The 26384-nt window shown below is 36.2% G+C and overlaps 1 protein-coding gene across 1 annotated transcript; it reads left to right on the top strand.

The window, feature by feature from the left end:
• Window positions 1–93: 93 nt before the first annotated feature.
• Window positions 94–22713, top strand: LOC140145266 (uncharacterized). The gene is made up of 7 exons (XM_072167030.1): window positions 94–247; window positions 4710–4835; window positions 17158–17301; window positions 18572–18712; window positions 19345–19440; window positions 20039–20270; window positions 21925–22713. The coding sequence occupies exons 2-6, from the start codon at window positions 4736–4738 to the stop codon at window positions 20083–20085; spliced, it is 528 nt and encodes a 175-aa protein (XP_072023131.1). The 5' UTR covers window positions 94–247; window positions 4710–4735; the 3' UTR covers window positions 20086–20270; window positions 21925–22713.
• The last annotated feature ends 3671 nt before the right edge of the window (window positions 22714–26384 follow it).

The following is a 26384-nucleotide window of genomic DNA, read 5'->3' as shown; positions in this document are numbered from 1 at the left end:
TGACTGCCACCCCACTCGCCTTAATTGAAAAGTGTCACGCTTTATTGAATAGCGGCATGGTAAGTGACGTTCTGTCTGTATAAAGACCGATTATCATCTGGTCTCACCTTTGATGAATAACCATTTCGTTGTATGCACTGTTGAATCAATTCTCCAGAATAAGCGTCGGTAGTTGAGCCTTGCAACGCTTTCCATGTTTTCTGGCAATCATTTTTCCTGATCTGAGTTTTGCAGTGCTACTAAACAAGTAAGTGCCCTAGAATATTAGGTTTTTCTTTTTTAGTATTGTAATATTAATTACAAAATTCATTTCAGTTAAGGGATCTAAAATGAGCGTTTATTGCGTTTCGACAGTATTTTTTGTGGGACATGAGAGCACTCAGACCTATCAATTGCATTCTGAATACGAAGCATGTCTTTCTGATATCAAATAATTTACATTTTTGAAAATCACAATATAATACAAATTTTACGACAAATTATAAAATTTGATATTTTTCAAATTTTGATATATAACAGTCCTCGAAGTAAATTATATAAATCTAATGACATATTCTTAAAGTGTATGTAGCAGGGAGGAAAAGCCGACGGTCAATTGAAAATTTTGACCTTTCATATTGAAGATATGGCTTTTTTTTCCCCAAAAGACCTAATTTTTGTTGGTGTTTTGGGAAAAAAATCCATATCTTCAATACGAAAGGTCAAAATTTTCAATTGATCGTCGGCTTTTCATCCCACCTACATGCACTTTAAGTATAAATCATCAGATTTATAAATTTTACTTCGAGTACTGTTAAATATCAAAATATCAATTTTAATGATTTGCCATAAAATGTGTATTACATTGCGAATTTCAAAAAATCAAAATTATTTGATATCAAAATGACATTTTTCGTATTCAGAATGCAATTCGATATGTCTGATGTGCTCTAATGTCCCACAATAAATACTGTCCAAACGTTCATACCCCAGCCCTTAAGCGTACTGAAATCTGTACCACTTAAAGGCCCATTCAGTGATTTGCTCATCCCGACTAGCCTGTGTTATGCACTTTCAGTTTCGCATGCGTTTGAATGGGAATTATTTTGCCTAGTCGCCACAAGTTTAGGGAGCACATTTCTTCAATATTTTGACAAGTTGACATAAAATGTTCTATTCTATATTGTTTGGCAATAATGTCTATTGCCAATAGTACGTCCAAAGTTGTAATTTTGTGTTTTTGATCGCAAAGATCGGATATTTTTATTCCCGATTCCAATTCTGCACCCTTCGCAAGGTTGGAGAATTCGGCAGAACTTTGACGACAATTTTGCCTTTTGGACACTAAAATGCATTCGATATAATTTTGTTTCAACCGAGTCTTAAATTAGCAAGCACAATAAGGTGGGTATTAATTTTATATACCTTTGATGAAATTTTGAAGACATTTTTCGAATATCTGACCTGCGCAAACCGTTAAGTGTGTATTTTCCATAGACAGACATTATTTTTTTGAGAAAAATGCAAAAATAGTCACAAATTTACCACAGGGGCGTAGTACCCCTTAACTATCTGGCACTCGCTATTCCATTTCATTTTTATTCCAAATTGAAACTTGTATTTCAAAAAAAAAAAAAACACCCAAGGTTTCTTGCCATCGGTGCCGATATGCTTGTTTATTCTAAGAGCCATTTGCTTGTTTTTCTAAGAGCCATTGTGCGGACGTGATTGCAATCACCGATATTGCATCAAATTATAACTATAGCCGTTTTGAAGTTTAAAAAGCAATTGCGTAAGTTGATGCGTAGCCGAATGGTTAGGGCGCTGGACTATGAATCTCTGATTTGAATAATTTTTGTGGGTTCGAGTCTCTATGTGGTTGAATTTATTGTTTCCCTCTTTTTTCTCATTTTGTATCGATTTTCTATTATAGGTACGCCCAGGTACGCTTGAGTTCATGCTCTGCATGGCTGTTTGACAAAGTACCAAAATCTGAATTTTGGTGATTTTTACGATCGTCCGGATGAGCAACTCACTGAATGGGCCTTTAATTCGATTACCGTAAAACCCCGTCTACAAGGATATACCTAAGAAACGCCCTCAATAAAATTGGTTGCTTGTTGTATTTGGAGTTTGAGCAAATATATACTGGCACTTGGTGGCTATGCATTCCATCTAAGTATGTTGTAACACCAATCAATTGTATTGACATAATAACGACTGTTTCGTATATCAGGATCGTATAGCTCAATTGATAGAGCGTCAGACTTTGGAACTGAAGACATGCTGAAGAGAGCATGGTCCGGGCACCGGTTCCGTTTTTTCATTCTCGTTTAATTGTAACTTTTTGACATGTTCTTTTTATCTTTCTTCAAATCTACCTTTCTACTTTTAATTTTAGGTGCGTTTTTTTTTATTTTTTTTTTTATAGTTTTTTTTATAGTTTTTTCTAGTAATTTTGTGGTTTTATAGAAACTAGTAAAAGCATTTATTCTAAATAATAGCGAAACCCACGGTTAGACAGATGTGTTGTAACTACTTGTCTGTTCTTGTTTTTGCAATAAATTCCTATGTTGCACCTTTGTGCCATCCCAATTCTTGAGGTAGGGTGCGTTTTTGGCTTAAGCACGATTTTGTTTCTACTTGAAATGAAATCAAAATAAATATTGTTCTGTTGCCACAATTGCAGTTTTTCAATAAAAAAAAAAAAATAGATGAGGAATAATAATTATTCCATATTTGAATCTATTGTCCCATCAAGAATAGAGTGTCTTCAAAAACTTCAATCAATTCATCTGACAAAGGAAACTATTCTGGTCATTCAATTTTGTTTCGCTTGCACCGTACCTGTTATATCACAGGCGTTGGTAGAGAAGGCACACTTCTCTTGTCTTCACCGAAGTAGTGATGTAAACACTAACATGATTAATTACCATAGCTAGCAATGGACATACACTATTTTTGTTCCACTTGAACCCATACTATAGGCTATTCGCTGTCGATGTGACGTAATTAATCGGATTAACTACCATAGCAATTGATGAATACAATTTCGAATATATAGCCCTGCACTTCATCGTTCACGTGGCACCTATGCATTAAACCATAGTTGTCAAAGAAATGCTAATCACTCGCCATGTAAGATTAGTATTTATGAAAAGAGTGGTATTCAATCTATGTTTGGTGACATACGCGGGTGATTAGTGCAATCTGCTTGATGGTAGTTATTGCGATTATTACGTCACTTCGACAGCGAAGTGTAGTATAGACGAATCCAACAAGCCAAGTGATGGTCAGAATTTATTCGGCCATTATACGCTGGTGAAGTTGCGTAATTAATCGGATTAATTACCATAGCAATAGGTGAAAACAATTTTGAACATATCGCGCTGCGCTACAAGCAGGTTACACTCATCACCTGTACTGTGTATGTCTGCAATCATAGATTGAATACAATACTGGTCTTTTCAAAGATCTTACAGGTGCAGCATGATATGGTTCAATGAAGAGGTACCGCCTGAACGTATCAGTGTATAACGCGGTATATTCAAAATTGTTTTCACCTATTGCTATGGTAGTTAATCCGATTATTACGTGACGTCGCCAGCGTATTGGAAAAAAACAGGAGGATGTGAGTTCATAAGGGCAATGTCGGGGATAGGTCACAATCGATGTGGAGAGATGAGAGGTCCGACCAACAGCCATAGCGATTCAACTAATTCCAGCGGACGGTCTGTGGCTAGTAAGGAATCGTCTTTGACCACATGCGCAGATCTGTCTCGTCAGGAAGATATTTAATATCCCGAATATATAATATGCCTATGCCTACCAGTTCCATCGTATAACCGATCTGCTAGAGAATATTTGTTACCATGTTTAATAAATTCGTATTTATCGTATAATAAAATGTAGCCAAATGTATATTATGTGTCACACGGTTTTCTGCTGAACCACTAGCAGGCTATGTTACCACATCTATGACAATGACAAAGGTGAATTTTGATGATTTTTACGATCGTCCGGATGAGCAAATCACTGAATGGGTCTTTAGTTCCCTCCTCTCCTTATCCTGCCAATATTATATGAATCAAAGAAAAATAAAGAAAAATAAAATTAAACAAGAAAAAAGACAAAGAAAAGAAACAATAAAAGAAAAACAATAGAATAAATTAAACTAAATATGAAAAAAAAATGATCACGAAAGGAGTCTTTAGAAAATGCAAGAAAATATAAATGAAAAGTTTGAACAATATTTTGTTTATAAAAGTTTGTGTGACCGTGATGAGGCTCGAACTCACCATCTTCCGATCTAAAAAACCAAAGTCTTATGCCTTGCCAAGTGAGCTATGCTCGTGAGATGCGAAATAAAGATAAAATAATACATTGTATACCTGCTTGTGTCGGTAAATGATTTGCTCAAATTCCATAATGATATAATATTGTGGAGGGCGCTAGCGTGAAATATGCTATCATCACAGTCGCTTCTATTCCTTATAGACGGGTTTCTACGGTATTACATAACTTACATAACAGCGAAAAGTGGCTGTATGCGGGAAGATTACACTGCAATAACAATTGATTTAGTACTTATACACTAATATACGCAAAATAACGGATAAGCTGGTTCACTTAAAACACGCTATGAGTTCAAAATCTTAATTTTAAAAATTTAATTTCTAATTATAAACTTAACAAAGCTCTTAATTGTTTTGTTTCTTTCCTATCTTCAGATACACTTTGTTACAAATCACACAACATGAAGGGGGTTGTCATTGCGTACGTGATCCTTTTTTCTGCCGTTATTATAAATTCAGTTTGGGCCTGGGACTCCTGGGAGTCCTCAGACTCCTCCTGGGGTGAGTAAAACAAAAGTATCTGTATTCGTAGTAATAGTAGTAATGTAACAGGATTAATTACCATAGCGATAGGGGAAAACAATTTTGAATGTATTGCCAGGGCTACGACACTGGCTCATTTGCATGGCAAAATTACCCGTCTCCGTTGGTTTCGCTCCATCGAAATCAAGCTGGCCATGGAGGAGACTACCCTCCTTTGTGTTTGTTCATTTGTGTATGGAGAGCCATTCTTGGAGTCTATAATGACTTAGGCTACGCTCTCAGCTAGAGTCCGACGCTGCATTGTAAATACCTTTTCTGTGAAATCGCTATAGAGCCAAGCAGCCAACCGGGAACACGTATTCGTTTTGAAAATATAGCATTAAAATTAGTATCACCCTTGTGGTCCCCGTGCAGCGGAAAACCTTAATTCTTTCATTAAAAAGAAATGAACATTAAAAAAAACCGGATCTACCTGTGCACCTATAAAATGGGCACAGCAATTTGTCTCAAATATGAATGAATTTTAAGAAACATACGGGATATGATGAACATTGACCTGACGCCATGATAGTAGGATCTATACCGTATTGTCATAATACCAATATTTGTCATAATATACAATGAGTAATATTTAGCAACGTAAATGTGCAGTTCATATGCACAAACGAATAATGATCTTTATGATATTCAGGTTTTTGTACATCACATATAACATGTCACATAGGAGGTCATACGTGTTGACCTTCATCTATTGTATTTGTCATGTTCATCTGTGTATGGAGAGGAGAAACGCCATTAAACGCCATTAAAACTCCATCAGTATTAGGGCGTAGTTCAGTGAACTCACCGGATTGCTATTCCAGGTACTTTGATAATACAAATAATATGTATTAATGGGTCGAGGTGATTGCATTGAAAAACCTAATAAATTATTCATAACAGTTACGTAATCAATCGATAGTGCGGACACTTTTCATTTGCAAACTACCAAAATTCGTGATCTTTTAGCGTTGGAAAAGAAACCATGTCAACTCCTGGGATGTGCACCGCAGCACCTCTTCAATTTTTTTTTCTTTTTCTGTGTGGTGGTAGATATTGATGAGAAAATAAAATCCTGAAAATTTGAGCTTCATACGCTATTTTGTTTTCCCGTGGCATCAATTTGAAATTTAGGGGGATCAGCGTAAAAATGTGTCGCAACGCGAAAGACGATGTTTGGAGGCCCATAAATGTATAAAGGAACCCCTACAACTTTGAAAAGTATCCTGGGGTACTTAATTGTGTAGAGTTCAAATCTGGCATCAGAAAACTTGTAACTCCTTTACTTTAAAAGATATAGGGCCCTCAAAATGCAACTTCGTCCATCCAGGACCAACTTCGGGGGGGTCAGAAAATAATTTTTGTGTCCATTTTTTGCCAGTCGGAACCCTTTGGTAGGACATTACTCTGATCCAATATTGAGTCAATTAGAATAATTTTAGCTGAGATATTACCCATGCAAAACTCCAATAGTACATTTTGTGTACATTTTGACCCCCCTGAAAACCAATGTCAGACAATTTGCCCCACCATCAACTTTAGGTATGTTGAAAATATGTTCTTGGACAACATTTCTGAGAAATAGTGGCTTGGGGTCTTGATGACTTTGCATTAAAAACATCAGTTAGGCTTGCCTACTTACATAGGAGTCATTCCAGCCACATCAACAATAAAATCCCTTTAAAAAGGATGTACCGGCAAAAGGATGAATTACAATGAGTAACATTAGATTTCGTTTTTAAAATATAAATATTCAGTAAAAATAATTTTTAAGTGTAAAGATTATGGTTCTATTTTGAGCCAAATTCCATTTGTTGCTATTCTCTCAAAATCAGTCTTTACGTTGTTACATAAATTTGAAATAAGATGAAATAAATTCCAAACATTTAATAACATTTAGCACCAAATGTGATCATTTAGTACCATATGTGATCATTTGATGTGATCCCTTCTACATCCTTAAGAATTTCCGAAGCTAATTCATTAGCGATTTTGCCCAATAGTTTATGTATTCTTCTCTCACTTACGTCAAAACTGTCTATATAGTATAATTGTGATTGCACAAGTGAAACTTGTCAAAGCAAACAACATTCGCATCTTTTAGTATAGATCATAGTGCACTTACGTCCACGGCGAATTCACCGTGACCTTTCCAGCCATAAACCCGCTTATTGAAGATTAAACCGATATATGCAGTACTAAACCATTATATAGTAATCTATTGTCCAAAGCAAATTTATTACCACCTGATAATATTGATCCAATGAGCGACTGAATTGTCCGCTACGGACGACTAATCCAATCGATAATGACTCTATTGACATGTACGAACGGAGCCCCACTGATCGAGTTTTGGGATATTTTTCACTGGTTTGCAGCTATTTGCTGTCATTTACTCATCGAGGCGGAGTACCGTTATTATAAGGACTATGCCAATTATTTAAAGATTGACATGTAGAGAATAAGCTATTATTGATTGACAGAAAGTACTAAATTTGTACCTTGACGGTTTTATGACGCCAATATTCAAAATACGATCAAAAAATGGCTGCCCGGTGAGCGAATTTTTTTTCCGTAGTTAACATTTGAATAGGAGAAACTTATAATACATAATGTTTAGTATTACATGTATTATGAGGCTAGATTCCACATGCCATTATTACTAAGTATTTCTTCTTACTTAACAAAAAGAAACGAACTATATTATATTTAAAATTCTACCAAGGATTGACCGGGGTTCGAACCAACAACCTATCGATCCATAGTCAGACGCTATACCACTATGCTACGAGTAGTTCTGCCAGAAAGCCGTCTTTCTATCATACTTGTTGATTACGGAATAAAGCGTATATACACGATACACTATATTACTAGTTAATACGTATATAGGCCCTATCTCCGATCAATATTGAACCCTAACCCTAACCCTAAGACCCTAACCCTAACCCTAACCCTAAACCTAACCCTAAACCTAACCCTAAACCTAACCCTAACCCAAACCCCCTAACCCTAACCCTAACCCTAACCCTAACCCTAAACCTAACCCTAACCCTAACCCTAACCCTAACCCTAATAGGCGGGACACCACGTATACAGTTGCTTAAACGGGCTCCCTATTCAAATGTTAACTACGGTAAAATAGTTCGCGCCCGGTGAAGTAAAATGTGCATTGGAATAACACGGCGAGTTTGGATAGATGGTAGGATTTCTTTTTAATAAAAATGTATGTTCCCCCGTTATTAAAGCTTGTACCGGGTTTAAGATTCAGATATTTGGAAAAGAATAAGTATTTGAAACAGAGAAAAAGTACTAAAATCATAGCTTTTATACTTTTTGATATATGATACTAACTAGTTCGTCCTCAATAGCTACAACACGGCGCTACCAGTAGGGTTCAATTGTCTATTGTGAGTGCCCCTGTGTTGTGTGCATACATGTAGTTAACAATAACTGCATGATGTTAATTCATAACAATCTAGTTTTGAAAATTTAAACACACAGAATATTAAACACTATATCAAGAATAATTATTTTTGGAATATATATATAAACAACAAATATATTATAGGCCTAGCTACGCATACTGAAACCCAAAGCTATTGTATTAATTTTGTTAGCATGGTTAAAGACTAGTGATATACGTATAGGAACATAATTCGTTACGTCTGCATTAAAGCTCCATTTTTCTGATTTATATCATCATTATTATAGACCAAAATATATGAAGTTAATCAACTTATCCAAAAGAAGGTAATTCGTCGGACGCATCACATACTGGTCTATCTCGAAAAACACGCATTTCGAGAAAATCGCAATTGAAAATCTTCGTATTAAGTTTACTTTTCTATTATTTAATAAGACTATGGATTTTCATGAAAGTGGTTTTAAATTAAATCATATACTTAAAAGATTTATTTAAGTGGAATCTTGAATTATATTTACGTATGCAATATTGCTTAAAACTACACTAAAGTTGTAGTTCTGTATGTGAAATGGTTAATCTCCCTATATCGTATTTAAAGTGCATCACATACTGGTCTATCTTGTGGGCTATCTCGAGTTCGCGAACGGTGACGTGACTTTAGACGCATCACATACTGGTCTATCTCGAAGCTTATCGAGATACCCCAGTATGTAATGCACTTTAAATATGATATATCGGGAAATTAACTGTTTCACATACAGAACTACAACTTACGTGTATTTTAAGCAATATTGCATACGTAAATATAATTAAAGATTCCACTTAAATAAATCTGTTAAGTATATGCTTTAATTTAAAACCACATTCATGAAAATCCATAATCTAATTAAATTATAGAAAGGTTAATTTAATACGCAGATTTTCAATTGAGATTTTCTATAAATGCGTGTTTTTTCGAGATAGATCAGTATGTGAAAACCGTATTTTGTAAAAAATCATAGAAAGTTCAAATTTAATATTTTATAACTAATTATTTAGGAAAAATAGAAGTCTGTAATTTGTTGAATTAGAAGAGCTTCGTAAAAAGAACTATATACCAATTTTCTCAGAAAAGTCAAAATTCAAGATAGACCAGTATGTGATGCACCCGACGAATTGTTTATCATGTTTGCAAATAGGTTTGATAGCAGACTTTTGATTAAGGGCATAACATTACACCCTCTTCTATCATAACATCTAATTATTATCCTGTGAAACTCCTATTAAAATGTAGAACCAATTGTTCTGCCAATTATTCTCTCCCACCAATTACCAATTAATTTTCATGTGTAAGTTTTCTGGAATAGATGTGTAATGACATCAAAACAGTTTCATTAACTTATAGCAAGATCACTGCTAGATAACCTTGACCCTGCTTGAAAAGCACTATGACCACTGACTGACATACAGATATTGGAGCTTGTACTGAGTATTATCAGGGATATGAGATCTCATATCCCTGGTATTATATTGCCCCCTGTGCTTTATACTCTAATAAGGTCAACGTGCATGGTAAGAGGACCAGCGAATTTGCCAAATTTTCAATTTAGAAAGAAAGTTCCTAAAATATATACTGATTTTACCTTAGTAATGCAAAATCAACACAAAACTTCTGTTGTCTTCACACACCAATTTTGGTATTTCTATTTGCCTTGACAACTTGATAATTTTTTGACAATATTTTCTGTTTTGTTCATATACACTATCTATAGAAAGTTAGAAACAACAACAAACTTGAGCCAATTAATAAGTACCGGCCAGCTGTGGCTGGCCGGTACAAAAAGGGTTGGTTGGTCAGTGGTCATCCCCTCAAATTTGGCTGAAAATCATTTCTAGCATACCTCTATGAGCATAATGAACACATGGAAAAAATGAATGCTCAACTTCAAGTGGTTTGGGAGATATGGCTTGTCAAAATTTGGCCCAGACCCCCACTTTTTGCTCTCTCGAGTCATGTCGTTAGGCCTATAATTCTTTGAGCACTGAGGCTACAGGTTAACTATAAGGGAACAACCCAAAAGTTCGATGAAGCCCTATAAACGAAAGTCCTTTCGTTAGGGAGGGAGGGGGTCAAAAGTCCGATGTAAGGATTTAATATATCATTTTAAAATTTTAGTATTTTCTGAGGTACGATATCGACATTTTCCAGTGGTTGCTTCAAAATAATTTCAAATCAATATAGAGTGCAGTACTGGCAACCTGCAATAATTTGTAAGTTCATATTTTTAATCAGCTGTACCGCACCTTGATTCTTTTTTATTTGAAAATCCAGCAAGTCATAATATTTTTACGTGCCAAAAAAGGTATGAAGATAAATATTTTAAAATAAAATAGAATATTGGTTTCTTCCATAAACGTGTTCAATATCCTTACATTGTGGCACCCCTCCACATCCCCATCCACGATAGCGACGGTCCTGTATCCTATATATTATATATATATATTAGACTTTATTTCAACACGGAAAGCCCAAATCAACGAAAGTTGTTCTTCCTTGGGGCCGTGCATAAACAAACATACATGTACAAAATAACAAATAATTACAAAAGCTTATTATCTAGACTTAAACATATTACAAACTCAAAAGTATTAATTGTCAAGTCAAAATGATACTTATGGTTACATACATACCATGCTTATGAATCCGGGTTGGAATATTCGATATTTGAAAACTTACGTTAGAGGGAGGGGGGAGGATAGCCTTCTAACGAAAGGACTTTCGTTTATTATAGGGCTTCATCGAACTTTTGGGTTGTTCCCTAACAAATCACATATTTTTAATCTAGAGACAAATGTCTACTCATAATTATATTTTTGTTAAATTAGGTCCTCAATTATGGTCAAATTTATCACCAAAATTGGTAAGAATTAAATTTAGTATATTTCGGTCCATATTTTGACAAAATAGTAACTAAAAATATTTGTAACTGGATTATTGTCTCTAGAATAACAATGGACTTACATGTATGCAAATCATTTAGAAGTGTAAGAGTAACTTGTAAAAATTGGTAATTGTTTCTAAATTTCACAAAAGATAGGAAAATAAAATTTCCAGCCAAGCAGGATCCTGTATTTGTGTCTATTTTTGCATTTTACACAAAAACAAAAAACACAGTGGTAACAAAAGTTATGTATATTATAGGGGCAAGGAATCCAATTACTACACTGGAATTTCAGTGACCCAAGACAAGCGGTTCGTTATTTATGATAAGAAAAGAGGTACCACTAGAATGTACCTCATTTCCTATCATATATACTGAACCGCTTGTCTTGAGTCACTGAAATTTCAGTGTAGTAATTGATTCCTTGCCCCAATAATATACATAACTTTTGTTACCAGTGTGTTATTATGTTTTGAGAAAATGCAAAAATAGTCATCTAAATTTAACACAGGGGTGTAGTACCCCTTAAGACCCTTTTGTTCAAGGCAAACACAAATTAAATTGGTATGGTAATAGCTTAAATATGAAGGATGTGCCAATCGTCATTCGATATTTTTTCATGTAAAGCTCGGCAAAAGAGAAAAAACGGCAGTGTTGAAAATCATGATGCTCCATTCAATAATTGCATGTTGCAACATGAGTCACATTGACCAAACGTGACGTTTTACTTTTAATATGACGATCTTATCGCTTGCAATGTATATCTGGTATATTAGCACATTCTTTACAAAACTGTCTGTTTTTGACGATTTTTAGATTGTCTGATTAAGCGAATCGCTGATCGTGCCTTCATTGAGCACGAATTTTATATTGTGGAACACATAATAATCTTTAGCTAACATTCTTCAGAACGTTATTAAGCAATGATATAGCCAGGACTAGACAAGGGGAAACTTCTTCGCCTTAGAGCATCTCCCCCGTGACCATTTTCGTCTCTTGCAAGTCACCTTTCTTTCTACGTTTGACCCGGCCTCTCCAAAAAAACAAATCCTTCTACATGTACGCCACAGACGCAGCGTAAAAACGAAGCTCATTTTTAGGTATAAGGTATGGGATTGACAACTTTTTTATACAAACATGGTAGGAACTTATATCTTAGGGAAGTAATAAGTATATCACAAAGTACTCAAAAATATGACAACTTCAAATTGTATGCATATTAATTACCTAATTTGCATATTTAATTAGCGCAAATCATGTAGCTCCGCAATAAAACATCACAGAAAGTTGGTTGAGGTGTCATATTAAAGCTTTTGAAAAGATCTATACATCGGTCTTACTTTGGAAAATATTCAACCTATAGAGGGTGTGTAATACCTGAAAATGTGATTTGTCCTACATCAATTTTGGGGAAAATGACCAGTTATAAAAAGGTGTGTACTCAGTTATTTTTAAAGTAAGACCGATGTACAGCTATGGCTTTAAAGAAGATTTGTGCCAAATTTCAGCTCTATAGGGGGTGTAGTATTGCTTACACATTTTTTTCCAGATGACAAATCCGCGAAAAAATGAATTAGGAGAAAAATGAGCTTAAAGTTTGAGTAGTTGTTTTTAGATCACATAATGGCACCAAACCTGTAAAAAGTTCATTTTTTTCTTACATTTTAGATTGAATTTATGCAAAACAATTAATCACCCATCCCTGGGTCATATATAACACCTTCATTTTCAAGATGTTTGTCCTGGGTGACTGAGGAGCTTTTTCAAATGCCAGGACACAAATCATATCCTTTTTTGATACGTCGCAATGTTTTTCTGCGCTTAATCGATTTATCTGAAGTTTGCCTTTCTGCATTTTGTATTCGTATTTCGTCCAGTTTTTTTTAAATTATCTGGTTTGCATAGACTGTGGGCTGCTGTTAACCTCAATGCCAGGGGATGCAGGTATTTAAAATTCAACATAACTAGCCTCTCCTAGATTTTGTCACACATTTTTTTAGGGTCAAATGATCACTTATCAAATTAGGGGACATCAAACAAAACCCAATTTCATCCGACATGAAAATGAAAAATTATATACAATGCTTTTTGATATCTAATTTTGCAGGATCAAGGAGCCAATAAAATCACTAAGAACAGCCATACACAAATTCCAAGATAGCTGCCACTGAATTTTAACCTGACATTATTTAAATCAATTTTGTCTATATCTAATGTTGAAGCTCAAGATCAATCAATGTTGTATTATCGTGGGTGCATTACTTTTTAAGATTCACATTGGCTCAAAAAATGGCTCAATAATGACCCATTAATGTCTATTACAAAAAGATGAAAAAAGCCTTAATATGTGTGGGTAAAAGTCTGCTTTTGGGCAAGGACATTATATATTCTCATATGACATGTCAGCTGCTATTGATTGCATGCTCGATGTTTCAACTGCTACTGGTATAGAACTGGTAAAGGATTAATTTAGATGAAACGATAGAGTAGCCTCACTCCCCAGCCGCTGATTGGTGCTGGGTTTATTTATGGATACTGGTGTTGGTAATTGCTGGTTGGTACTGGGTAGTTGCCATTGGCAGCAGTGCGTTGAGGCGGTGAGAGCGCCTTTTCAAAATCTATCTACTTGCTGGTATAAGTGATGATAAAGTAGCCACCAACCGATTGTTGCTGGGTTTAGCTATCTACTGTTGATATTGGCGTTGATGAAGTAACTTCATATTGTTGATTGGTGTTGATGAAGCAGCTTTCAATTGAAGTAAATGTCAACATTGGCGCTAGGTAGAAGCTCCTACTGCTAATATTAGTGTTGACGAAGTAGCTGCCAATTGCTGCTTGTTGTTGTCAAATGTTAGCCATCTACTGCTGATATTGGTGTTGATGAAGTAGCTTCCTTTTGCTGATTGTGTTGCTGAAGTAGCTTTCAAATGTTCACTGGCGCTAAGGTAGCTATCTACTGCTGATATTGGTGTGATGAATAAGCTTTCAATACCCTGATGTTCATTGGTTCAAGGGTCCAATGTAGCCATCTACTGCTGATATTGGTCTTGAAGAAGTAGCTGCCACTGAATTGCTGATTGTTGTTGATGAAGTAGCTTTCAGCCTTATTGTTCATTGGCTCTAAGCTAGCCATCTACTGCTGATATTGGTGTTGATATAGTAGATCCCAATTGCTGATTTTTGCTAATGTAGCTATCCACTACTGATATTGGTGTTGATGAAGTAGCTTCCAACAGACGGCCTGAAGATGCACCTAGGATAAGGTGTGAAACTGTTGCCTCTCAAAACCGTGATTCCAGTTGAATAGTTTAAAAAATCTAATTTTATAATATCAGCAGTAGATACCCCAACACCTGTCAACAATAGGGAGCTACTTCATAAACGCCATTGACACCAGTAAGCACCAATCAGCAATACTGCTTCACGAACACAGATATCAGCAGTTGAAAGCTAGCTTAGAAACAATCAGCAATTGGAAGCTACTTCATCAACACCAATATCAGTAGTGGATAGCTACATTAGCAACAATCGGCAATTGGGAGCTACTATATCAACACCAATATCAGCAGTAGATAGCTAGCTTAGAGCCAATGAACAATAAGGCTGAAAGCTACTTCATCAACAACAATCAGCAATTGGAAGCTACTTCATCAACAACAATATCAGCAGTAGATAGCTAACCCAGCAGCAATCAGCAATATGAAGCTACTTCTTCAAGACCAATATCAGCAGTAGATGGCTACATTAGAGCCAATGAACAATTGGAAGCTTATTCATCAACACCAATATCAGCAGTAGGTAGCTACCTTATTGCCAGTGAACAATTGAAAGCTACTTCATCAACACAATCAGCAAAAGGAAGCTACTGCATCAACACCAATGTCAGCAGTAGATGGCTAACACAGCAACAAGCAGCAATTGGTAGCTACTTCGTCAACACCAATATTAGCAGTAGATCGCTACCTTAGCGCCAATGAACATTTACTTCAATAGAAAGCTGCTTCATCAACACCTATCAGCAATAGGAAGTTACTTCATCAACGCCAATATCAGCAGTAGATAGCTAAACCCAGCAACAATCAGTTGATAGCTACTTTATCATCACAAATACCAGCAGTAGATAGATACCCCAGTACCAACCAGCAATTGGGAGCTACTGTATCAACACCAGTATCACCAGTACAGTAAACCCAGCACCAATCAGCAACTGGGAGCTACGTAATCAAGCTACTCTTAGCTATCGTTTGATTTTTTCCTAGAATTAATCCTTTTACAAATAGAGTTACTGAATATGATTAGATTAGTCGTTGATCTTGGAGTTGGGACATCGACTGTTGAGTGCCCAAGTGGGTAAGTGCAATAGCTGCCATGTGTAGCTGACATGTGTATATGAGTACAATATATAATATATTGCCAAATGTCCACAGGACAGCTATTGCACTTACACACTTATACTACTAAGGCTTTAATACTTGATCATTTATAGTGTCATTATTGATGCCATTTTGAAAAGCGCTCTCACTGTTTCACCCACCGCTGGCCAATGTGAAGGCAAGCGGATTTCAAACCTAAATGTATTGGCTGGAATCCTTGATTCCGACAATACTGCATAATGCATCAGAGACATGCTCATTAGAGCTTAGAGCTCAACGACTGCGATATAGACAAAATTGATTTAAATGGCAGCCATATTAAAATTTAGTGGCAGCCATCTTGGAATTTGTGTCCTGGGCTGTTCTTAGTGATTTTATTGGACTCCTTGATCCTGCAAACATGGGTATAGACATCAAAATTATGCTTGCAGGAGCTTCAAGGACTGAGATATAGATAATTTTCATTTTCAATGTCGGCCATTTTGAAATTTTGGCAGCCATCTTGGAAATTTAGGTCCCCTGTTGATGTAAGTGATACTATTGATTCCTTTTACCCTAAAAACATGGGTGTAGACATTATATTTATGCTGCTAGGAGCTTTACTGGCCTAGTTATGTTGATTTTTGTGATTTTGGCGGCATTTTGAAAAAAGCGCCTCACCGCCTCACCCACCGCTGGCCAATGTGTATCAACAGGCAAGTGCATTTCAAAACCTCAATGCATTAGGGTCCCAAAATACCTGCTTCCATAAAATCCCCCTAGGGGGAGGGGGCTTAGTATAGCCTACAGTCTATATGTGCAGAAAACCTCTTACATAGTAAATTTAAGAGGTCATTGCACTTTTAATGTCCTTTGCCCAAAACGACTTTTTACCCAATAATACATTCTTTTTAGTCATCTTTTGTGAACATATATGGGTCAGTTTTTGAGTAAGAATGTTTAAGTAATACATTCACGCTTTTCAGGAAATTATAAGTTTTATGTCAGGTCAATTTGCAAAATATGGGTAAAAATGCTAAATTTTGACGTTTTTGGCTCAAAATTAGTGTCGAAACATTTTCAAATCTCATTGATATTGGTTTTGTTTGATAGATAATTGCAATATCTTTCATTAGACACCAAAATGTGAAAATCGAGGCTGTTGTTAATAAATGGCATGCATAATACGAATTATACAGGAAAACGGGTCAAATTTGAGGTCATTGACCTCTGATGTCACGCTCCACCGCTCACGACACTCAAGACTTCACTTTTCCGATGTCCCATGGGATGTTCTATCCAACTATCATAACAAGACACCTGGTCATTTTTGTCAAAGAAATTCTTGCTATCTCTTGGACCATAGGGGCGGACTAGGGGTAGGGTAAAGGCTTACCTGGTGGTGAAGGTGATTTTATTATTCGGTTGTCATGGCAACGGATTTGTAAACAAACCCTAAATTGTCAAATTAGTAATTTTCGATAGTTAATTTTTCACAATTTTGATGTAATTTTTTTAATTTTTTTTCTTTAGTTTCTGAAAGTACATACATAAACCTGCTTAATGATGTAAGAAAACACATTTTGAAAAATTCTTTATTTTAGGGGGTGCAAGCCCATACATCTCGGCGACGACAGGATGTAGCGGATTTCTCTGTCCCAATAATGGATGGTGCATATCCGCGCTTTGGAAATGCGATGGTGATAATGATTGTGGAGACTACTCTGATGAGCAATCTTGTCCTACAGGTACGATGCACGTTTTTACATAATAAATACGTATTACATTATTGTTTAAATGGCAACAAAGAAAAGTAGCCGGAAGAGGTATTCGAAACGGTGACCTATGGATTGCAGAGTCCAGTGTTCTACTCTTTGACCTATCTGGCTCTTTGATGGGAATATAAATGCATATCAAAGAGGTGACACTAAATTCATGGTTGTTATTAACAACGCAAACCTATGACAAACGCCATTAGTTTGCCTTAAAAGCGAGGCAAACTATCGATCGGAAATGAATAATTCACACTAAAACAAGTTAGCTCGCCATTGTATCATGTATTGAGGTCACCACATATCCATAAAGGTGTAGTGTCTAGTCACGAATTTTCTCACCGATAGCTTCACATTCGAGGCTAAAAACCACTGCATTCAAAATCTAGTCGGATTTGCTGGAAAAAAAGAGTAAAATCGGGATACCGGTAACGGGTCAACTACTAGGATCCAATCATTAGGGGACGTGCCGCAAACATGGGTAGCATTTTTGACGTTTTGGTACCTCAAACCTCTAAGCCACTTTTGCCATATGGACTGTCTTTTTTTCCAATTGTTTTGGAAAATAGCTAAATTTTGCCTCAATTTTAGAAATGTCTCCAAATTTTGTGGACTGTTTGTAGAAACTAAGACAATTTGGGTTAAATTTGGCCAAACATTTTGACTTCTTTTGGTATATCGATGGGTTTACCTTTTAAAAGAATGGTATACTGATGGGTCTATTTTCAGCACACCCCTACCCAAACCAAACTTGAGTACCCTCCCTCAACCCATCAGACAGTAGTATGATAGTGGTGTGTTTTACAAAGAAGGTCTACTCATTTTATATGGGAATGACTTTTTGCAATAGGCATCAAAAAGTTTCCATTCCTCTTGAAGCTCCAAAGGCAGTGTCAGTCGATCGGTATTTTATAAGGTTTATCATGTTTATCAGGCTTGTTTTAAATATCAGAGTCAGTAGTCATGGTAGTAGGAATTACAAACAGGCAAAATATTTTTGCGAATTTGATACCAATTAGGGTCTATATTAAAATTCATATATTATGGAAAAAAAAACCGCGGTCCTATTTTTTCATATTTGAGTCGATCGAAAAGTGCAATGCAAACAAGGGCATTATTACCCCCCCTCCTGTACCTTTTTACCCCTCCCACCGAAAAATCCCACTACACTACTGGTGCAGCATGCTATACCAATCCGTAGTCCTAAAATCTGATGTTGTATAGCCTTAATTTTCTCACTATGCAGTTGCTCCACTCCAGAATGAAATTTCCCTGATCGGCAAACCTACCAGCCAAAGTTCTACACACGCTTCCCAGGGCACCTCTGACCACGCAGTGGATGGCAACACCAACGGATATTATTTCTCTGAGTCTTGCACACATACAGGTGAGTGAGAAAGTTGATTTATAACTAACTTTGTTACAAAGGGATGTAAGGGGGCTGACATTTTCTTCGGAAGGGGGGGAGGAGGGGTCCGAAATTTACAAAAAGTCGGCGTCAATGATAAAATTGCAACCCCTATTTCGGCAACAAAATTTTATGGTCCCACACCACCACCGATACACCTTAGGCTAAAATTCTATTGAAATCTGTCTTTTTGAATAAAATAAACAAACTCTCTGAAAGTACCTAAAGTCTTGATTTTGTTGTTAGTCTGGCAGCGCAGAAGATGTCTACTACAGGTAAAAAAGACTAATATGCAACTTGCCTGTTGTATTTTCTAAGTTTCTGTAGCCTTCTCCACTCCGTACGAAGCGACAAGGATTTATCAGTCTGAGCAACTCGGACTAACTTGGCACTTTTTTCGGCCCTGGACATGCCTAGGCCTATACATAGTCATTATTACTTTGACTGGCACTATATATGCTATAGTAAGTTATAGTTGTCGCCGCAGCACTAGGGCAGACACTTTTTAAAATCTTATATATGTATACACGAGTATATTATTAATGATTCAAAATGATTTGATGCAACGGACCAATATAATAATGTCTTATTTATTTGTTTTGTGTGTTCAGCATTTAATAATGTAGGCAACCCTTGGTGGGCCGTTGACATGCAGCAAGATGAATGTGTTGATAAAGTTGTCCTCTACAACAGAGCCGATTGCTGTGGTAGGTATAATCTAGTAGGTTTACAACCAATGTCGCAGCGTCATAGGGGCAAGGGGCACGTGGCCAACCCGCAAACGATTTGAAAATTTACTCCCCCAGGCTACGTAGTAGGTTTACCTGCTGTGCGTATGCCACTGAAATGTATATATATGAAACGTGACACATGATGTACGAGCTGAAAAAAAACTACAAGGCTGACAGGCCATTCAAACTAACCATGACTAGACATTTAGAATTGTTTGTAGAGATTATCCAATGGCTACTTGGCGATATCGCATCCGACAACTTCCGGCAACTCCCTTACCCACAAACCTAGAGAAACGATTGCGCACCGATGCGCCCCCGTCGATTGCAATAAAATCAAGAAATCTTACTAGGGGCCGGTGTGCCTATAGCCCCCTTCGAGGCAAAGGGCGTTACGATTCCATTGTACCATATAAAGTCATACTAGAATTTTTTTCTCAGTTTGAATTTTATCCCTACTTTCCACCATTATGAACAAAATCAACGTATAGGATATAGGTTCCTGTACTAAGCACACGTTGACGGAATCTCAAATCATATCCAGATTACTAATATTATTATTTCCTTTTTGCAGAAGAGCGACTTGAAGGGGCCATAGGTACGAGTAGGATCCAACCCTGAATACGGACAGAACCCAGAATGTGAAAGCCGAGTATCAATGGATCAAATCAGTTCTGCCTCTCCCGGCGATCGTATCGAAATAGAATGCAATCTGAGTGGACAATACATCAGTGTTGAATTACCACGACGGGATCTTCTGACACTCTGTGAAGTCAAGGCAACCTCGTGCAGTGGAAGCGGCAAAAGTAAGTATTTTGTTTCTTAATGGTTGCCCTTACACATTAATTGTTCACATTGATGAAAAAACTACTCAGTACCAGATCTTAGCATATCCCCTTAGCAAGCCCCGGGCTTAAAGCGTAATTATGTTTGTGAGAAAGATACCTTTAAAGCAATACTATGTGATTTGCATAAAGAATAGATTCCTATTAATGTTTGTTTTCACTGATCACGATGAGATTTCATTCCAGCGCCTACAATGCGTGTATTCGCTCACCGATCGTATGCATGTAATTGCACGAGCATCGCGCTCGTCGTGTGTACAAATAAGCTGACATCCACCGGACATGTTAACAAGCACTCGGTCGGTGAACTCTGAATAATAAAAACTTAAATTTTACTGTTATTAAAGCATTTCAGGCTTAGTCTTTTACGTGGTATTTTAGTACACCACTGGGCATAAAAATTAAGAAAAAAGTAGAAATCCGAGTAAAATTGAGGGCGTCGCTGTGAAGTAAATCACACATTTAATATGACTTTAAGTGGTAAAATGATGTCTCCTATGTTACCTAAAATATTTGCTTGGTCATGAGAATGCATGGGTCAGGTGATGTAGCAGAGACATGCACTTTCCGTTTAGTATGTAAAAAGGTATCTCATTAGTCCTGCTGTTTGACATCACAATTGCTCAGAGTTCTCAGTTCATTGACTCTTAATCAGAGAAGTTGCAGCCGCTCGGGACGGTCTCCCTCAATCGCGACTCGCTACTTCGCGGATCGATGTCGCGGCGAAGCCGTTCGTCGATTCCTCCCTCGATTTTGAGTAATCTATGACAAAGACTATAACCACTGGGCTAAAACAAAAACGAAGAGTCCGCAAAATGTACCAGGCACATTCTTTCCCCAGGACTCTTTCTTGACCCATGTCAGTGAATTTCAAGTTGCACACGATATGCACTGCCAGAGGCCAGTCTTTACACTGCACTGGGATTTGTGTGTAAAAAACATCAGATAATACTATGACTATGTGTTGACCTATTATATTTTCACTGATTTTCATTAATATTCAACGGATTTTCATCGTTAAAATAGGAAACTTGGGTGTAACTGTGATGCTTTTAACAAGCTTTGGGTATAATTTAAACTATCAAAAGTAACATTTGTGATGGTATAGGCAATATGTAACCAGTATAATTATACTTTCACTTATAAGAATGCAGCTGTTTATTTGGACCAGGTATTATTGTTATATTGAACAACCACATGAGAACTTGGTAATCTTAGCGGAGTTTCTCGAAGACAGAGTTACAAAAATGGTAAAAAATGTTTGTCTTTGGGTATTGCAGAGAGCATTTTCAATTCTTGTAGTTTTGTCCAATTCTAATCGGTTTGAAAGAATTCTCATTTTAAATTTCCACTAGCAAGTGTTAATTGAATCAGATGCTATATTTATCTTTATCCATGTTAGCAGTAGACTTATTCACTATATATATATATATCTAAACGCGGTTGTCGTGACATATAGTTAGCCTAACTGCTTTTGCTTCACGATGCAGTTAGTAAAAAGACAGTATGAGTATTCGTTTCCTCATTAATATTTTTGCATTTACTAAGTTTTTACTTGGGAGGGAGTTATCCTTCTGTTCAATAATTATGCATTATGTCTTATCTGTTTTAACAGGGATGTCTGAGGAAACGCGTTTGTTGAATTGGCTGAAGCGTGAGCTTGAGATTGACAGTGACTAACATGTGATTCAAACACGTGCAAGTTAATACTGAGAAGGAATATGGACACCTTGGATTCATAAGTTCATAACCCATAGAACAATTATTTTTTAGTAAAAACCAGCAGAGCCAAATACTCCCCATCGCCATGCAATATTGTGCTATTGATGATATGGTTAAAACTTCATCATATGACAGTCAGGTAGTACTCGGAGGTAGGGGTTCTTTGTGTACGGGGATGTGCCACACAGACCTTCGGATGATGACTTATGCCTACTTTGGTTGGTTTTGTCACAAAAAAAACACCAAAAAGCACCCAAATGCGTCCTAATTGGGCGATTTTAGGGACACTTTCTGAAAACTCACCCATCGATATACCAAAATCGCTGAAAAGGTACGTGGCACATCCCCGTATACATTCAACAAAAAAGAGAACCCCATAGTGATATACCCATTGAACACAAAACGTTTGGTAGCAAAAAAAAAGAGCACACAAAGTTTGCCAGAATATGTGAGGTTTACGTTATACCCCCACAACAACACTTTGTTGCCACAAAACATTGTATCATAATGTTGTTGAAGTAACAAAACTTGTTGGTAAAAACGTTTGCAAAAAATATAATTTAGGCTTACATTTGACAACAGCTGTCGGACTATAGCTATAAACCAGAAAATAAAGGCATGTATTAAGGGATCTGGAATGAGGCGTGTTGAGCGTTTCGACAGTATTGTTTGTAGGGACACGAGAGCACAGCAGACATATCGAATTGCATTCTGAATACGAAGAATGTCTCTGATATCAAATAGTTTTCATTTTTGAAATTCACGATATAATACAAATTTTATGACAAATTATTGAAATTTGATATTTTTCACATTTTTGATATATAACAGTCCTCGAAGTAAATTTTATAAATCTAATGATATATTCTAAAAGTGTATGTAGCTGGGAGGAAAAGCTGACGAGCAATTGAAAATGTTTGACCTTACGTATTGAAGATATGGATTTTGTTCCCAAAAAGACCTATTTTTTTGGTGTTTTGGGAAAAATCCATATTTTCAATACGAAAGGTCAAAATTTTCAATTGATCGTCATTTTCATCCCACATACATACACTTTAAGTATAAATCATCAGATTTATAAAGTTGACTTTGAGTACTGTTAAATATCAAAAATATCAATTTTAATGATTTGCCATAAAATGTGTATTACATTGCGAATTTCAAAAAATCAAAATTATTTGATATCAGAAGGACATTCTTCGTATTCAGAATGCAATTCGATATGTCTGATGTGCTCTAATGTCCCACAATAAATACTGTCCAAACGTTCATACCCCACCCCTTAAAGGTCTTACTTGTTCGAATAATATTCTTTGTTCAATCGATTCAATGTTGTTTTTCAACCTGTGATTTTTAATGAAGTTTGGCTTTATATTATACATCAAGGCACCTTCTAAGCTTGTATGTGGTTCATAGAAGTATATATATATATTTTAATTGTACAATGTATTTTGCGCTTTTGTACCAAATCCTAAATCATTAGGGTTGCGGTAACATGGAACGGTGGAATCGCTATATTCTATTACGCACTTACCATGTTTACCAAAAAATGCCGATATTGTTGGCACATCCTTTCCCTATGCATGGGGTAGCTGTATGTATGTATCAACTGGTTTGGAATTTCAAAGTTGTGAATGTTACTAAAATTACAAAAGATTAATAATACAAACTTAAAAAGCAAATTTCGACAAAATAAGAAAGTCAAATGTTATAAGTTTTAATTCTAAAAATAACAAGTTTCACTGCTTTTCGCTGCCAAATGTAAGCCTATTAATATACCTAAAGCGAAAGTGAATTACAATAATGCACCAACCTTCAGTTTCATTCCAGCAACTGCAAAGCTAGTGCTGTTTTGATAGCACATTTTATTTGGGTACATTCTACATTAAAATCACTTACTGACCTAGGCATAGGTAAGCCTAGTCAGTCTGCTATTGCATGGAAATCGCACGCATATGCTACTAGTAATACATGTACCCTGGGACATGTACATGTAGCCTTATTGTACATGTTGTATCGTAAATATATTAATGCATAAAATCTGCGCATGTTTGTTTTCAACATGCAGATGTGTCATTTAGTTAAACAATCAAGGGTCGACCTCTATAGTTTCTTCTCAGTAACATGTACACATAGGCATGGAATTTATTAATTATCTAAATGAAAGTAACGTTTAAAAACTAACCAACGAAACGAACATTCTACTGTCACCAAAAGACCCCTTCAAAAATTTTGTAAAAAAAATCTGATAATCTCTCACTGAATGACCCATTTTTTTCTGTACAATTTACAAAATTTCATTGTCAACAATAAATTTAATTTTGAAGACTTCGACAATTTTATACTAAGAACTTTGAAGTCAAGTTTTGAATTGGTGTTCGCACAGGCCAAACCTTCAACGGTGGGAGCCGGGTTGCACACCGATGATTTTTAGATATTTTTTTTTATCAAACCATGGGTTCGATTCCCTAAAGCCACGGTACGCAACTGCTATTCAAAGATTATTACTAACAAACTAACAAAATCCATGAATAAACATGTAACATTCATTAAGAACAACATGAAAGCAATAAGTAAAATGTGTCTTTTCGTATTATTTTATCAGTGGTTATGATGGCTGTCACATAGGAAAGGACTTGTGTCCCAATTGGGCCAAGTTCGTGACTTTTAGCCAATAAGCTAAGGTATTGCTTTTTGACCACATTCTTCTCCTTTCTATCTTCTGCCACTAGTTTTGTTCTGACTCCTTTATGCCTAGGGCAGTAAAATTAGCTTCCAAAGCTAGAAAAGGTGAAAATACCAATTGAAGCGCAAGAAGACCGTCAGTCCACTTGGCCCCTAAAGCTAGAAAAGGTCACAACGCATTTCTTCAGCGGCCCTGCGTGCGTGTGTCGTAATTAGCCGCAATCATGACCGAATGTCCAACTCTGTTCAATAGAAGTATACCAATCTCTAACATACACACCGGTATATTCCACAAAAAAGACAAAATGTGCACCGTATCTTAACAGTGAGTTTATTGAATAGACTGCATTACAGCCAGGACGCTAGTTCGAATTTCGAATCCTTGATTTCAGTGAAGTCAATCGATAAAAGCATGCAGGGCTTCCATAAGGTCCTATTTGACAAAGTCTAGAAACATTAATGTGAAATACAAGAAAATGCTTCTTTGAACTGGGGTCAAATTTAATTGTGAAATTGGTCAAATCTTGTTTAAATCACACATCAATCTTCCTCTGTCATTGCGATTCAGTAAAAGTATAGAGTTTGAAATATTTGATGCACGTTATCTAGCTATAAGCAAAATGTCATATTTGATATTTGAAGTTTTGCTAATAACTCGGGGACTATATTACGTCATAGATGGCTCAAACTATACTTTATCGGAATCCTTTTTGGCATGTTCAGATGCAGGAACCTACTCCCATTCCAGAAAAAAATACAGCACTCTTTTTTGTAGAATTAAAAAAAAATATTATCCTGGTTTGGCAAACGAAATATTATAGCCAAGTCCTAATCCTTTAGTTAGTTCTATCTGGTAACAAATGGCATATTCTAATATTTATATTTTTGTACGCTTTCTACAATTGTAGTCATAAACTTCTAAAACTTGCCACAAGTCTACACATTCAAAATCTTGAGTTAGCTCATAGTTTTGATATTTTATTTTATTTTGATAATTGGTTATGAAAAAGACTAAAAATATGTTTTCTAAAAATTAGAATGCATACCATGAAATTAGTCTCTGTACAAGTATTTGGGCTTGATTGTCGCAACAAACAGAAAACACCCTTAGCTCTTATTTCACAAAATTGACCAAATAATAAAATTTGACTTTCACGGATTAGAATTTAGCTATGATTCGTTGGGCAGAAGTTGATAATATTTTTCGATCCAAAAATTTAGTGATGTATTTTCTGGAATAGGAGTACTAAATAGAAGGCTTCATAAACACAGCACAAAAAGAAAGTCCTCACTAATGTAAGTTGCACACTTACCCGCATACTTATTACGATAATTCGCCAGCGAAGTGGTTACGTAACTCCCTGGTAACTGGATCACGCACCATTTGGAATTGATAGTACATACCGCCAGACTTTGTGTTGCGATCTATTTCGATCGTGGTGTAGAACTCAAAAGCGTGATCCAGTTGACATGGTGATAATCGGATTACACGTAACACTTCGCTGGCGAATAGGTTGTGCGTGAAATTATTGATGGGCTTCAAACAAAGTTTGAACCGGCGTCCTTCACCGTAATCATGGCGCAGTGTAAGTCCATTCAATCAAATGTTGTCATCAACTTTTTTGACCGAAGTGCATTTGTTATGTGTGTGAGACGAATTGTCGCAGT

The sequence above is a fragment of the Amphiura filiformis genome, unplaced genomic scaffold (genome assembly GCF_039555335.1).
Source record: "Amphiura filiformis unplaced genomic scaffold, Afil_fr2py scaffold_188, whole genome shotgun sequence".
NCBI classification, from domain to species: Eukaryota; Metazoa; Echinodermata; class Ophiuroidea; order Amphilepidida; family Amphiuridae; genus Amphiura; species Amphiura filiformis.
This window is presented reverse-complemented; position numbering and strand designations above follow the sequence as displayed.

What these genes read in the sequence shown, in the direction of transcription:
- LOC140145266 (XM_072167030.1), top strand. Translation starts at nt 4,736, where the DNA reads ATGAAGGGGGTTGTCATTGCGTACGTGATCCTTTTTTCTGCCGTTATT. An exon ending in GTCCTCAGACTCCTCCTGGG is followed by an intron (nt 4,836 to 17,157) that starts GTGAGTAAAACA and finishes TCTTTATTTTAG; the next exon opens with GGGGTGCAAGCCCATACATC. An exon ending in TGAGTCTTGCACACATACAG is followed by an intron (nt 18,713 to 19,344) that starts GTGAGTGAGAAA and finishes TTGTGTGTTCAG; the next exon opens with CATTTAATAATGTAGGCAAC.